Here is a 13,988-nt window from a genome sequence, read left to right on the forward strand (position 1 = left end):
TAGAAATTTCTTCTATATTCTGATGATCAGCTGGCTATCACTCCAGTTTTAGCATTGTCAGTTTTCATCTGTTTTATATGCCTTCATAGGGTAATTATGATGGAAAGCTGGGAGAAACTATTACTGGGGCAAAATGTATTTTTTCCTGTGTAACTGAAATGAATTGTTAGTTTCATAGATTATGTATTTTTATATTTTTGGATGAAACAGTTTGAAGTTAGATTCATATCCCTGAAAAAATCAGTTGGCAACACATCGTACATATTTTAACTAATAATAAAAGTGCTTTATTCATTCAGAAGAAACTTTTTAATACATCAAAAGTTAGTAAAGAATGTTTATGATTTACATAAAAATCTAAGATTCTTAATTTTCCTCATTATTGTAAATAGATACATTCTCCCTCTCATGCTTTAAAATATGAGTAATCCCGATATAAATGAAAAAAAAAAGTGTTTACCAAGTAAAAGAATAAGAACAAAAGAAATGCCGAGCAATGCAGGCTTATATACAGGTCATGGTTTCCAGCTCAGTGTCTGGCAATGATGCCAAGTCAAACATGGAAACAGACCCCAAAATGTCAACCCCAAAAGGAACCACAGGGGACATGAAGTTTTTGGTTATCTGAAATAAATGTGACCCATGGGACATGCATTCTGGAAAAGGCACTGACTCAAACTGCCTCAGTTACCAACAACGAATTGTTTTAGGTCATGAGCTTCAACAATGAGAGGGTTGTATGGAGAATGTGGAACTTGTCTCTCAGAGCACAAAGAAATCACTGGGGTAGGTGAGAAAAGGGAGAGGAGGCTAGCCTGGGAGCAGGTGTGGTTCACCTGCCTTCTCCCACAAAAAACTGCTGCGGCCACACTGAATGACTTGGTGGCAGCTGGGAGGAGAACAGCCACAAGGTGGGCCAAGGAAACTGAGCCACAAGCAAGACCTGAAACCCACCTCGCTAGGAAAGAGACTGACTCCAAAGAGATGTGAGTCAGACATGTCAGTGGTCACGGCAGAACATTCAGCTAAGACAGAAATGAGGAACTTACATTACCACACCAGAGAACAGAGTTCCTGAGTCCGCGAGTAGGAACACTCAGGGGTCAGGGCTTCAGTAGACTAGAATTTGAGATGAACCCAATGGCCTTCTTGACAAGGATTTCAGGTTTTGTTTTGGCTTTTTGGGTTTTTTGTTTGTTTTGTTTTTGTTTTTGTTTTTGTTTTTGTTTTGAGGCAGGGTCTCGCTCTGTCACCCAGGCTGGAGTGCAGTGGCGCCATCTCAGCTTACTGCAGCGCCCACGCCCTGGGCTCAAGTGATCTTCCCACCTCAGCCTCCCAAGTGGCTGGGACTACAGGTGCACGCCACCACACCCAGCTAATTTCTGTATTTTTTGTAGAGTCAGGGTCTCAATATGTTGCCCAGGCTGGTCTTGAACTCTTGGACTCAAGTGATCCACCTGACTTGGCCTCCCAAGAAGTGCTGGGATTACAGGCATGAGCCACCATGCCCAGCCAACAAGCATTTCTATGGACACCATGCCCAGGCTCAAGCCTGTTCTCACCATGTGGCCTGGAATGAGACCTCTGGGAAGACACAAAAGTCCACCTGGCCAGAGGGCAGAGAGAGGAGCACAAGGAGGCCAGCCATCCACAATGGCAGCAGCATTCCTCTCCACACCTGCCTGTGCTGGGTGTGTAAGAGGAACTAGCCACAGGTGGGAATTCTTGGAGCTAGCGGGAGGAGAGACAGAGGGAAGTGTTTGATGATAATGTTGGGGGACCCAACAAGGAAAACTGAGATAAACCTCCTCTAAATCCACTAGCCACTTTCCTGGGTCAGTATCAAAATCACAAGACAAATATCATTCCCCTGCTCTGTGCGAAGTGAGTGCTGGTTGGGGCATTCATACGTCTTTGAGCTATCACTTAAATACACCCAAGCCCTACCTTCTCCTAGGTGAAAAGACCTCACAGGACATCTTCCATGCAGTAGCTGTCAAAGGAAGAAACAGGGCATCTTGCCCAGTGATGACCACAATCATAACTACCCCAGAAAGAGAGCTGAGTTTCCAAACATATTCCAGTCACACATGTTCTCTTGCTGCCCATGTTAAAGTGGCTTCTGAGTTTGCTATCTCTTAGAAATGGTCTAATGACCTGAACTTTTAGGATTCCTTCAAAAGGAGGTAGGTACTGTTCTGAATTGTGTTGACCTTCAGGTCACAGAGGGTGAATCTATACGCTTGAAAGTTTAGGGTAGAGAACAATAGCCCTTCAATACTAACAGACTCAGACGAAAATAAGCTACAGGGTGAAGGAAAGATGAAGATAAGCACAGGCTGATGGCTGGAGGATGAAGGGGATGCTTTAGATATTACCAAAAACTCAAATGCCCATCTTATGCCAGGGGAAGATTGTACTGACATTTTCCTCCAGCTCTAAAGTACTAGACAATGCTTCCCTTTTAAGGAGAGCAGACCCTGCCATAAAAGAGAATGGTTTGGGTTTTGTTGTGTCTAATGAAAAAGAGAAAAGGGTGGTTGGCATTAAACTCCACCCAAGATGGTAGTGACCTTTCCGAGACAACAGCCCCAGTGGCTGCAGCTGCCTGGGTGCCATTTTCATCCACCTCCACAAAGGTTTTGTGGATGATTTTTGACAAGTACAAATTGGGACTTGAAGAGATTCCGGTAAGATCAGCCCTCGTTTCATCAAAGATATCTGTAATGCCCATGTCTTGTAAAATGGAATTGAGATCATAGCTGTCTTCCAGGGTGAACCGGGGGAAGGACAGGACCACCGATTCTTCTGACATGTTTTCTGAGCTGCTCCAGGCCACTATGTTTTCATAGGTGATTTTCCCTTCAAGCTACAAGAGAAAGGAAATAATATTTAGCGTCGGATTATGGGACCGCAAAGAATGCCCCAATTACTTAAAGGTGCCTGAGTCCATTTCAGTGGTGGGTGACGACCTTCAAGGCCTTCCTCTAAGCCAGAGAATAGTCTGATTTCATTTAAAACTTCAAGCAAATATCTTTCCTCTTTGCAAAGAGTTAGGGGACAACTCAGGTTCCAGTGTGCTTTGGTGTTTGACAGACAAATGTTCAAAGCACAGCAAAGCTCAGTCGATTAGTTGGGTGCTGTGGCCAAGCCCTAATTTTCTGAAGTTAAATTTCCTCTTCCATAAAACAGAGATAATACGATTATGTTCTTGCAAGCATTAACGAAATCATGTGTATAAAGTACTTAACACAGTGATAGCGCATAGCAAATTCTGAATAATGGTTGTTACTGATGTTGTAATTACTCTGCCTGCTATATTGGTATTTCTCTCACTTTCTCTCTGTTTCTATCTTTATCTCTTTACCCCCTTGGACAAAATCTGTAGCTGAGCTTCTCCAGCCTTTATTAATTCCTGCCTGGCAAGCAATCAATTCTGGGGTCACCTCTACGCTTCTGTCAAGGTACCTATTCCCCAAAACAGGATTCAGTTAATTCTTTAACTGAGCTATAGAAAAATGGTATGAGTAAGAGGCCAGAGTCAGGATATTCAGAGAAAAGGAAAAGCTTAAAAACTTCTCAAGTTACTCAGAACCCAGATTCCTCAGTTTGCTAAAACAGTGGCAGAGAGCTATGAGGTTAAAGAAGAAACCCCAGTCCCAATATTTCTGGCTTTTGTTGTTTACTTTAAACAAATGAGGATAAATATCTAATCTAATGCAGATTCTTATACATTCCTTGATGTCTGACAGCTGAGGTACTGTATTTCCTCAAGATGGTCGGTGGTAGACAGCGTTGTTCTCTGAGGATCTATCATTGAATATTTTGTAGAGATGTGGAAATGAAGATTTACCTCTTCCAGAGCCTTCAGGTTATCTTTAGAGTGAGACGGCAGCAGGACGAACATGCTGAGCTTCCCCTTGGTGTACCTCATTTCCAGGATCTGTGCCTTCACCTCCTCTATGAAGCCAATTCTGTAGAGGCCTTTTTGCGTCATCATTTTCACACTCTTGTTTTCTTTCTGTAGTAGTCAAGGTAGGAAGTCACAGGATGGCTATGGGAAGCTCCCAAATTCATATGGTCCCAGCTTCACTGAGGACAGGGGTTCCTAAAGATGAGAAGGTCCTGCAGAAGTCCTGAGCCACACCAGGGATCCAGACTGCAAGAGTCTGCCCACTCATCAGTGGCCCTTACTTTGCCAACACTTTATCTTTCAGTGTCTTTTTTTGTTGTGGAGTGACGGGGGTTGGGGGGGCGGTGTTTGCTTGTTTGTTTTTGAGACAGGGTCTTGCTCTGTCACCTAGGCTAGAGTGCAGTGGTGCCCTCCCAGGCTCAGGCAATCCTCCCACCTCAGCTTCCTGAGTAGCTGGGGCCACAGGCACGGACCACCATACCTGGCTATTTTTTTTTTTTATTTTTTGTAGAGACAGGGTCTCCCTGTGTTGCCCAGGCTAGGCTCAAACTCCTAGTCTCAAGTGATTCTCCCTCCTCAGCCTCCCAAAATGCTGGGATTACGTGCATGAGCCACCTCACCTGGCCCTTTCCATGTTTTTTAATCAGTTCTTCAGCTCCCAAGAAGACTATTGGTAAACTTACTATCAAAGCATCTCCACTGTTAAGTCAGCAGAAACACGCCCTGCCAGCTGTCCCACTGTAGGGCCTGCCCCAGCCCAGCCTCTTGGCCTCACACTACTCCACGCCAGCTGGCCTGGATGACCCCACCACAGCACCAAGGGCAGCCATCGTTAAGTGCGAATCATCTCCATCTTAAATAACAACACCTGCTCCTGGGAAGGCACAACCCCAGGCACCTTAAATCTCACAATAACCTCAAGGTGGTGGGTGAGGGATCGTCAACCTGCAGATGGGGATATTCAGTGCTTGAGAGAAAAATGCATCTCCGGTAATAAGCTAGCCGGCCGACAAGTGGGTGGCTGGGACCCAACCCTTCGTTTCTAAATCTACTATCTTAGAACACAGGTTTCTGGGGCAAATGCTCACAGATTGAATCCTAATGCATGAATCTGGCTAACTAACTTAGCCTTTCCATTTTTTGTCTCAAATCCTAAGTGGAAATCATAATAGCACCCATCTCATAACGCTCTTTGGGGGAACAAATGAAATAACAAATGGAAAACTACTCAGTGCAGGTAGCACTTGGCACAAAAACACTCAGTGAAATTCAGGTACTGGTTCTTATCAATGAAAAATGTTCTTATTGTAAATGTAAGCTGTAACTTTTTTTTTTTTTTTTTTTTTTTTGAGACGGAGTCTTGGTCTGTCGCCCAGGCTGGAGTGCAGTGGCCGGATCTCAGCTCACTGCAAGCTCCGCCTCCCGGGTTCACGCCATTCTCCTGCCTCAGCCTCCCGAGTAGCTGGGACTACAGGCGCCCGCCGCCTCGCCCGGCTAGTTTTTTTGTATTTTTTAGTAGAGACGGGGTTTCACTGGGTTAGCCAGGATGGTCTCGATCTCCCGACCTCGTGATCCGCCGGTCTCGGCCTCCCAAAGTGCTGGGATTACAGGCTTGAGCCACCGCGCCCGGCCGTAAGCTGTAACTTTTTGAGTATACATATTGCACATCATTCCTAGTGCAAATTATGAGTTGGATAGCTAGAAAACCGTGAGTTCTGATTCAGTACCTCATTTAGACAGAAAGGTGCATCCACTGTGTTCTCATGATCAAAATAATTTTCCCATTTGGCCTTGAAGTAAACAGCATTCACCAGGACCAGCACAGTCTCAGCATTAATACTGTCCTTGCTGAAGAGTTCCTTGATTTTACCTAAGAAAAGATCCCAGAGAACATCCTGAGTATGAATTACATCAAAAGTATTTGTATAGATAATTTTCATTTTTTTGAGACAGAGTTTCACTCTTGTCTCCCAGGCTGGAGTGCAGTGGCGTGATCCCTGCTCACTGCAACCTCCGCCTTCTCAGCTCAAGCGATTCTCCTGCCTCAGCCTCCAGAATAGCTGGGATTACAGGCGCCCGCCACGACGCCTGGCTAATTTTTTTATTTTTAGTAGAGATGGGTTTTCGCTATGTTGGCCAGGCTGGTCTTGAACTCCGGACATCAGGTGATCTGCCCGCCTTGGCCTCCCAAAGTGCTGGGATTACAGGCGTGAGCCACCGTGCCCGGCCGATAATTTTTTTTAACGCAGCTTATCACCCCCAAGACTAGGGAGTGTCTCATTCAAGAACTAACCCAAGAAGATTAATTCATAGTCCTGGCTGGAGGTAAGAAAGGCAGTGATAGGGCTCTCACACGACCTTGCAGGAGGTCCAATCACAGCACTGTAACAGAAGGAATCTCCTTTGATTCCCTGTATTGCTTGTGTTTGGAACTTATCAGTAGACATCTTATACTATGGTTTATCTTTCAAATTATATAGTTAGTCATCTGACAATATGATAAGCTCCCTTGAGAACAAAGAACTACAATATAAACTTCCTGTCTCAAGCACTCAACATAGCATAAGATATATGCTTACATATAAATAAAAATACACATAAATGTGCTAGGCCATGATATGAAACCTATTTTATAGATACTTTTACATGCTCTTTCTCATTCCATCCCACATTAATCAATTAATTGATCCATACCACTATAAGGAGGTATCGTTATCCCTTCTTCATAGAAGAATCGATTGCATCCAGGGAGAGCTGAAGTCACACAGCCAAGAAGCAGTAAGACTGGCGGGAATGGGTCCTCAGGCGTTCCACCTTTAAGCTCAGCTCTGGGACTCCTTCCACAATAATACAGCCCTAAGCCCAACCTGAAAAGCCCCAGGCTAGCAGGCAATGGCCCATCTTCGTGACACACCCTTTTCTACCTCAAACTACCAAATCACCAGTTACTTGAATGTCTGCAGATGACTTAAGAAGAAAAGATCTTCCATCTCAAGAAGAACTCTACTTAAATCCCATAATGATAGATTAGGTTGACATCATCTACATTTAACATACTCTGGAGGAGTTAACTCACTAAGGGGAAAGTACATATTCAGGCCTTAATATGAACTTCGTTAATGAATTGCTTTCCTTTTGACAGTTCAGTACAGCCTTGAAAGAATGGTCATTTTTGTGGCGTATGAAAGAAGGAAGAAGCCATAATTTTGGAATTTACAGACTTCTCTCAAGGAAAGGCCAGGCAGGGGTATCCCATCCCTAAGTCAGTGTGAGAAAAAGAGGAGACAGGGAGAGAAAGCCACCACATGGAAGGGAGGAACCGAAAGTGTCGCTCTGGTACCAAGGACAGCCTAAAATAAGTCAACTATCATTTCCCAGCCTCCAGCCACCCAAAATGTAGGCAAATGCCTGGGGTCATGGTCTCACTGAAGACAGCAGACGCGATGCACTACCTGTGCTCTCTCATGCCCGCCAAACTTTTCACTGCACAGGAACATCTTCCCCAGTCCAACAACAGTGATCAAAAAGGGGTCTAATCTGTGTCCAGCAGCCTGACCTGACCCTTCAAGTCACTAACTTTGTGCCTGGAGGGAAGAGAGTTTATTCTGTTTTTCAAATTCACACAGGCACCGGCAGAAGGGAGCATTCTGTAAACCTCACCTAGAAGATAAGCCCTAATGAGGCTGGTGTCCTCCCTTCTTTCCCACCCAGAGCCAGAGAGACCAGAGACCAAAACTGCAATAATAAATAACAGCAATATCCAAGCAGTTTAACTGTTTGATGCTGTTCAGACCATGCTTTTTTGTTTTGTTTTGTTTTGTTTAATTTCAACTTTTATTTTAGATACAGGGAGTACATGTGCAGGTGTGTTACATGGGCGTGTTGTTCACACACAGTAGGCATAGTACCCAATAAGTAGTTTTTCAACCCATTCCTCTCTCCCTCCCTGCCCCCAGTTAGTATCTGGAGGGTCCATTGTTCCTTCCCATGCCTGTGTGTCCTCAATGTTTGGCTCCCACTTATAAGTGAGAACATACAATGTTTGCCTTTCTGTTCCTGTGTTAATTCATAGGATTATGGCCCCCATTTCCATCCACGTTACTGCAAACGACATGATTTCATTCTTTTTTAAGGTTGTGCAGTATTCCATGGTGTATATGTAGCACATTGTCTTTACGCAACCCACTACTGATGGACACTTAGGTTAATTCCATGTCTTTGCTATTGTGAATACTGTGGTGATGAACATATGAGTGCATATGTCTTTTTGGTAGAATGATATATATTTCTTTGGATATATACCCAGTAATGGGATTGCTGGGTCGAATGATAGCTCTGTTTTAACTTCTTTGAGAAATTTCCAAACGCTTTCCACAATGGCTCATTTACATTCCCACCAATAGTGTATAAGTGTTTCCCTTTGTCTGAAGCCTTGACAGAATCTGTTGTTTTTTAAGTTTTTAATAATAGTCATTCTGACTGGTGTGAGATGGTGTCTCATTCTGCAAACCATGCTTTGAACACAGTCCACATATGTGAACCTCTGGTCTCCAGTAGACCAGCAATCTGCAAAGCTAGGCAGACTGATTTTCTTTTAAATGGAAACCAATACCAGCTCCCGTGCTTTTGGCTTTCTTACCTTGAGATTGACATTCAACCCAGAAGTTAATCTCTTGTCTGGATTTTTCAGTGTTTTTTCTGAAATCAACACTTTCAATTGTCGTGTGGTAAAACTGAATCACACCATCTAAGTATTCCTGTTCAATTGGAATAAAAGGGAAATAGTGCAATAAAATCAGGCAGCGATGCTCATAGGAGTAAGGCTCTCCTGAGAAGTCTCCCAAGAAAGATGAGCCTGGTCATTTCACATTGCAGGGACAGGCCTGACAGTTTCTAGTCATCCCCAGTCTTAAACTAGCCAGAGACATTTCAGTTTTTATAGTTGCAAATGAGGATATTGAACATTATTCATGAACAGTCTATAGTTAAACAGGACAAGGCTTTCCTGCTGGATATCCTTTTATTTCAACAACCCATCTGTGGAGCCATCACAAGGTAAATATCAAGTAACCTGAGAGACTTGGCTGGAAAATGCTTCTGTTTATAAGAATTAAACCCCCGCTTAATGGTTGCAGAGTTTCTGTTTAGAGTGATGAGAAACAAAGTTTTAGAAATAGATAAGGTGATGGTTACACAACATTGTGAATGTAAGTAATGCTACTGAAATGTACATATAAACATGGTTAAAATGGTAAATTTTATGTGTATCTTACCATAATTAAAAAAAAATCAGTAATGTAATATACCAAACCCATTGGTTTGTATACTTTTAATGGTGAATTGTTTAATATGTGAATTTACAGCTCATAAAAAAAAAAAGCTAGTTTTTAAAAATCCAGCATGAAAAATCTTACTTTCATTGCAAGGGAGCACACTTATTTTGGCCAAAGGAGGCCACCGGACCCCTGGCTAGTCCCTCACTAACTAGCCATGTCACGTCTTGACCATTGGTCGTATCCCCCACATTTATTGTTTAGTACATGCCTCCTTCTAGTAATTCGAGAGGAAACTGAAGCCCAGATGGAGACACAGCTTGCTCTAGGTACAAAGCTGTTTAGCCACAGAGACAAGTCCTGTGCCTTTCAGCTCCAAATGCCAAAATGCAGTCTTCTCCACTCCCCCACTACCCTACTCTCGAAAGAGCATAGTGAACACGATTGCATTGCAGGGGTAGCATGATCCTGGCGCAAAAGGAGATTCCACAGAAACGTCTTGGGGGCACCCAACAGATAAGGGAGAGAAAAGCGCAGCAACCAGGCACCTTGACTGAGGAAGACAGTAGGAGAGGATGCCATTACCAAGCCCACAAGTGCTCCTAAGTCTCCATTACTCACACAACCCTTTTTCACCCACTCTATTCCACCCACAATGCTCACGTTGAACACTGGGAAGAGAACAAAAGTGTGGGACTGAAAGAAGGAGGTCCTGGACACCTCACCAGTCCACAGCGCATCATCCTGTCAAAGAGGTTGTGTTCTAGATGGCAGGTGAGTAACCCAGCTACTCCCTGATTTTTAAATAGTATGCTACATGGTAGCTTTTGTCACCATTTGTGTGCAACTCACCTGACAGATTGGGAATTCCTGCTCTCCATAAAGCCTGTTGGCAATACTCAGTGTGTAATCAGTCTTGATCCTGTCTAATTTGGAGAGAAGCTGCCCAAAGTAGCAGCTGACCAGCCCACTCTCATTGTTTAAGGACTCAGCCTAAGGAAAGCAGAAACAAAATGTGACCTTCACAGTGTCTATCAGAAAAGCTAAACACAACTAAAGGATGCGTGTTTTGTACAGAAGCAAGACAGAGCTTCTTAGTAAGATGTCAGTTGTCTCTGTTACCATGCAGGGGAAGTGAGCTGGGAAGAGCAGAGGAATGGAGGGTGAGAAGCGGTCCCAGTGGAAGATTATGGCTCCCGCATCTATATCAAGATCATCCAGGAAAAACACATCTGGGGAACTCAGCAATGCTCACTATATTTCAGACTGACACACCCGGATTTTCTTTATATTTAAAAGAGGCCAGACACGGTGACTCATGCCTGTAATCCCAGCTACTCTGGAGGCTGAGGCAGGAGAATCGTTTGAACCCAGGAGGCGGAGGTTGCAGTGAGCCGAGATCGTGCCAGTGCACTCCAGCCTGGCGACAGAGCGAGACTCCATCTCAGAAAAAAAAAAAAAAAAGAAAGAAAGACAATCATCTCTCTACCCTCCTTTTAAACTTTCTAAGGTAGGGGGGATGCATACCCTGGAGAATATGTTTCCTCCTCCTGGCATGAGGCACCCAATAAAAGTTTTGTCTGTCAGTGCAGATTTCAGCACAAAATGGAACAAGCAGAGGTGGACGGAGACGATAGGAATTCCACAGCTGACCCTACTCCTTACCACCTTTATCTTTGACCATGCTCTATGTTGGGGCCCTGTGGCCTGTAGAAGCAGATGAGTGACACAGTGATGATCTAGGTTTCTTTATCATAAGCAGAAGATACCAGATCCTACTGTTTAGGAAACTAGCTCATAGCCAAGGACATCTGAGATCCATACTCAGAAAGGAATCACAGACCACTTGAGGTCATTGCTGTTGATGGTATCCAGAGTCTAATGTTTGGGGATAAGCAACTATCACCTAATATCCTACAGTCAGAGTGAGCAGTTTATAAATAAGAAGGGCAAGAGTTTACTATGGTGGCGGTTCACCTGCTGATCCAGAGGCTCTGTCGTTTTCTTCTGCCCCTCCAGAGAGCTGTCAGCCGGCACTTTTTGTTTGTTGCTTTGCAGACAGGGGTCAGGTTCTTTGCTTTCATCCTGGGAAAACTCGTTGAAGTGTAGTACCTGCATGATAACGGGATGGGGTCTTTCAGACAGTATGAACAGAGGGAAGCCTGAATAACTTCAGAAACATGTTCGTAGTGAGACAATGGCAACGATTACATAGTCAAACAAAACAATCAACAACGGCTTAAAGGAAAGTGGGTGCTTCTGTCCTTGGGCTGGGAGGTGGAATGGAGGAGAAGTACCAACTGCTACCCTGGGAGAACATTTATGAATAAATAAAACCAAACTAAAAGAATATAGAGGTATCCACAAGTTAAATGTAGCTATGGAGCATTTCATAGATACCCAATCTGAATTGACTGTAAGTGCAAACTAACACGCCAGATCTTGAATATAGTATAAAAAAAAATAGCTCATTAAAATTTTTATATTGATTATATGTGGATATGATATTTTGCATATACTAGGTTAAAAAAGTATTATTACAATTAGTCCCACCTGTTTCTTTTTACTTTTGTAATGTAGCTACTAAGAATTTTTAAATTACTATGTGGTTCTCATTATGTTTGTGTTGGACAGTGCTGATCTAGAGTTTCACATGAATCAAGGGACTGAGGACAGCAAAAGACAAGTTATCCAGAGCCTGGTAGAAAGGTAGGAGACAGGTGTCACATCCTGCACTGCTCAGACCCAGTTGGTCAGCAGGTGCCCTCAAGTGCCTAAGAAAGAACATCTGGATTCTGCCCTGCAAGATGCAAACTACACTCTAAAGCTAAGTTTTGCTAATGGAATAAGAAAATAATACATCAAATCTAAGTAGATGAATAAAGCAGAATGACCCCAGAAACACATTCTGTCTTAATCCATAAATTCTCCTGCTCCATGTTCAGGGGAAACAGCCTGATTTGTGCATAACCCCTGCACTATGTGCTACATCCGAGGAAGTATAAGGCCAACCACGGGAACTTGTAGTTTATTTGCGGATTTGTTCTTATCACCTTCATTTATTTATTCTAGAAATGTTTATTAGGTGTCTACTCTAAGCCAAGCACTGTTCTAGGACAAAAATCCCTGCTCTCTAGGAGATTATATTCTAGTGGAGGAGGCATACAAAAATCAAGACACATAGTAATTAATTACTGTATGCAGTATGTTACACGGTGGAAAATGCCACATGAAAAAAAGTATCCCTTAGGGGTTGGAGCTCAGGATACAGCACTAGATTAGGAGGTCGAAGTAAGCCCCGTAGAGGAGATAAACACTGACCAAAGTCTTGAAGAAGAAAGTGAGCTGAGGTCAATTACCAGGGGAAAGAGCCATCAGGCAAAGGGACCCAGAGCAAAGGCCCCAAGATAAGATGGGCATGGCTTACCCAAGGAAGCCAGGAGGCCAGTGTGACAGGTACAGTGAGGAGGGATGAAAGTGAGAGATGGAGTCACAGGGCTTATCTGGGATTCAGATCTCCAGATCCTTGTGGCGCAAATCCTTGTGAGCACAAATCAGGCTGTCTCCCCTGAACATGGAGCAGGAGAATTTATGGATTAAGACAGAATGTGTTTCTGGGGTCATTCTGCTTTATTCATCTACTTAGAGTTGGTGTTCTACTTTCTTATTCCATTAAGTTAAGTTCAAGTAAGGACTTGAACTTCTATCATAAGTGAAATGAGAAATCCAGGTTTTGGAACAGATGAGAAATATTATCTGGCTCAGGTTTTAAAAGGGTCTCTTGGGCTGCTGTGCAAAGGATAGATTGCCAGTGGGAGCAGGAAAGCCCATCCGGAAGTTGTTGCAGTATCCAGGTGAGAAAAGACGATGGTGGTTCAGACCTCAAGGAGACTGGCAGAAGTGCCTGGATTATGGATATATTTCAAAAGAAAAGCCAACAGAATTTGCTAACAAAGGTGGTATAAAGTGAGAGAGAAAGAGTCCAGGAGGACACCAAGCTGTCTAGCCAATTAACCATTTATGGTGCTTAATAAATATTTATTTAATGAAATGAGTGAGAGAGAAGACATATACACATACTGAAAATTGCTGGCAATATTGGTATTAGTAATTATAGAGAAAAGAGTGACAGACATGCATACAGAGATAAAGATAGAGATGAATGAGAAAAGCTGCCAGACATGAGGTTGGGGAGCACCTTAAAGAAGGTAGAAGTTTAAGTGAGATTTTAAGAATGGTAGGATCGAAGAGGAAGTAAGGTGGGGAAAATACAAATAGAGACTCAGAGACCGGGATGGGTTCTGACCAAGCCCAGGGTGCAATAAGCACCTTGGCTTGCCTGAGTGGGATTAGCATCTGACTTTGAGTGTGGACCCAGAGTTTAGGACCCTGTGTAGCACCCTAGCGGACACATACCTCATCAATCTGATGTGCACTGTCATTTCTAGCCCCCAAGCGGACCATACCAAGGGCAGCTGAGAGGCTCAGGGGAGAGAAAAATACGTTTTTATGACGATCATCTTTGCTTATCTCTTGAAAAAGATCAAAGCAAAATTTGGTGTTTGCTGCAACAAGAGAGTCCATTGTAAAACCTATAATGATCTAAAACCAAAAAAAAAAAAGAGAGAGAGAAGGAGAAAATGATGATTGGAAGAAAATAAGTGAACAAACAATTATTATTTTACATACCTGAAATGCAATCATGCACAATTATTCAGTATGCTATTAAGAACTGGAAAACTAAGGTCATTATCTTCCCTGTATATAAACATTAGTGTTGATATTGATATTTATTGATATTG

General features: G+C 43.2%; 1 protein-coding gene and 1 long non-coding RNA gene across 2 annotated transcripts in view; one reads left to right on the forward strand and one right to left on the reverse strand.

The window, feature by feature from the left end:
* The window catches only part of LOC126941481 (uncharacterized), a 242,837-nt gene that overhangs the window by 121 nt on the left and 228,728 nt on the right, over positions 1-13,988 (forward strand). The gene's annotated exons all lie outside the window — the stretch shown is intronic.
* SERPINB12 (serpin family B member 12) lies at positions 383-13,781 on the reverse strand. Its single transcript, XM_050768133.1, has 7 exons — positions 13,603-13,781; positions 11,164-11,298; positions 10,039-10,179; positions 8,553-8,670; positions 5,641-5,783; positions 3,854-4,021; positions 383-2,869 (listed from the first exon to the last, which is right to left on the reverse strand). Exons 1-7 carry the CDS (start codon positions 13,768-13,770, stop codon positions 2,465-2,467), a joined length of 1,278 nt encoding a protein of 425 aa, XP_050624090.1. The 5' UTR covers positions 13,771-13,781; the 3' UTR covers positions 383-2,464.

The sequence above is a fragment of the Macaca thibetana genome, chromosome 18, assembly GCF_024542745.1.
Source record: "Macaca thibetana thibetana isolate TM-01 chromosome 18, ASM2454274v1, whole genome shotgun sequence".
Classification (NCBI taxonomy): Eukaryota; Metazoa; Chordata; class Mammalia; order Primates; family Cercopithecidae; genus Macaca; species Macaca thibetana.

Coding starts and splice junctions, on each gene's coding strand:
- SERPINB12 (XM_050768133.1), bottom strand. CDS start 13,770: ATGGACTCTCTTGTTGCAGCAAACACCAAATTTTGCTTTGATCTTTTT. Junction 5,784..8,552: donor GGTTGAATGTCAATCTCAAG/GTAAGAAAGCCA, acceptor ATCTTTTCTTAG/GTAAAATCAAGGAACTCTTC. Junction 2,870..3,853: donor ACCTGAAGGCTCTGGAAGAG/GTAAATCTTCAT, acceptor TTTCTCTTGTAG/CTTGAAGGGAAAATCACCTA.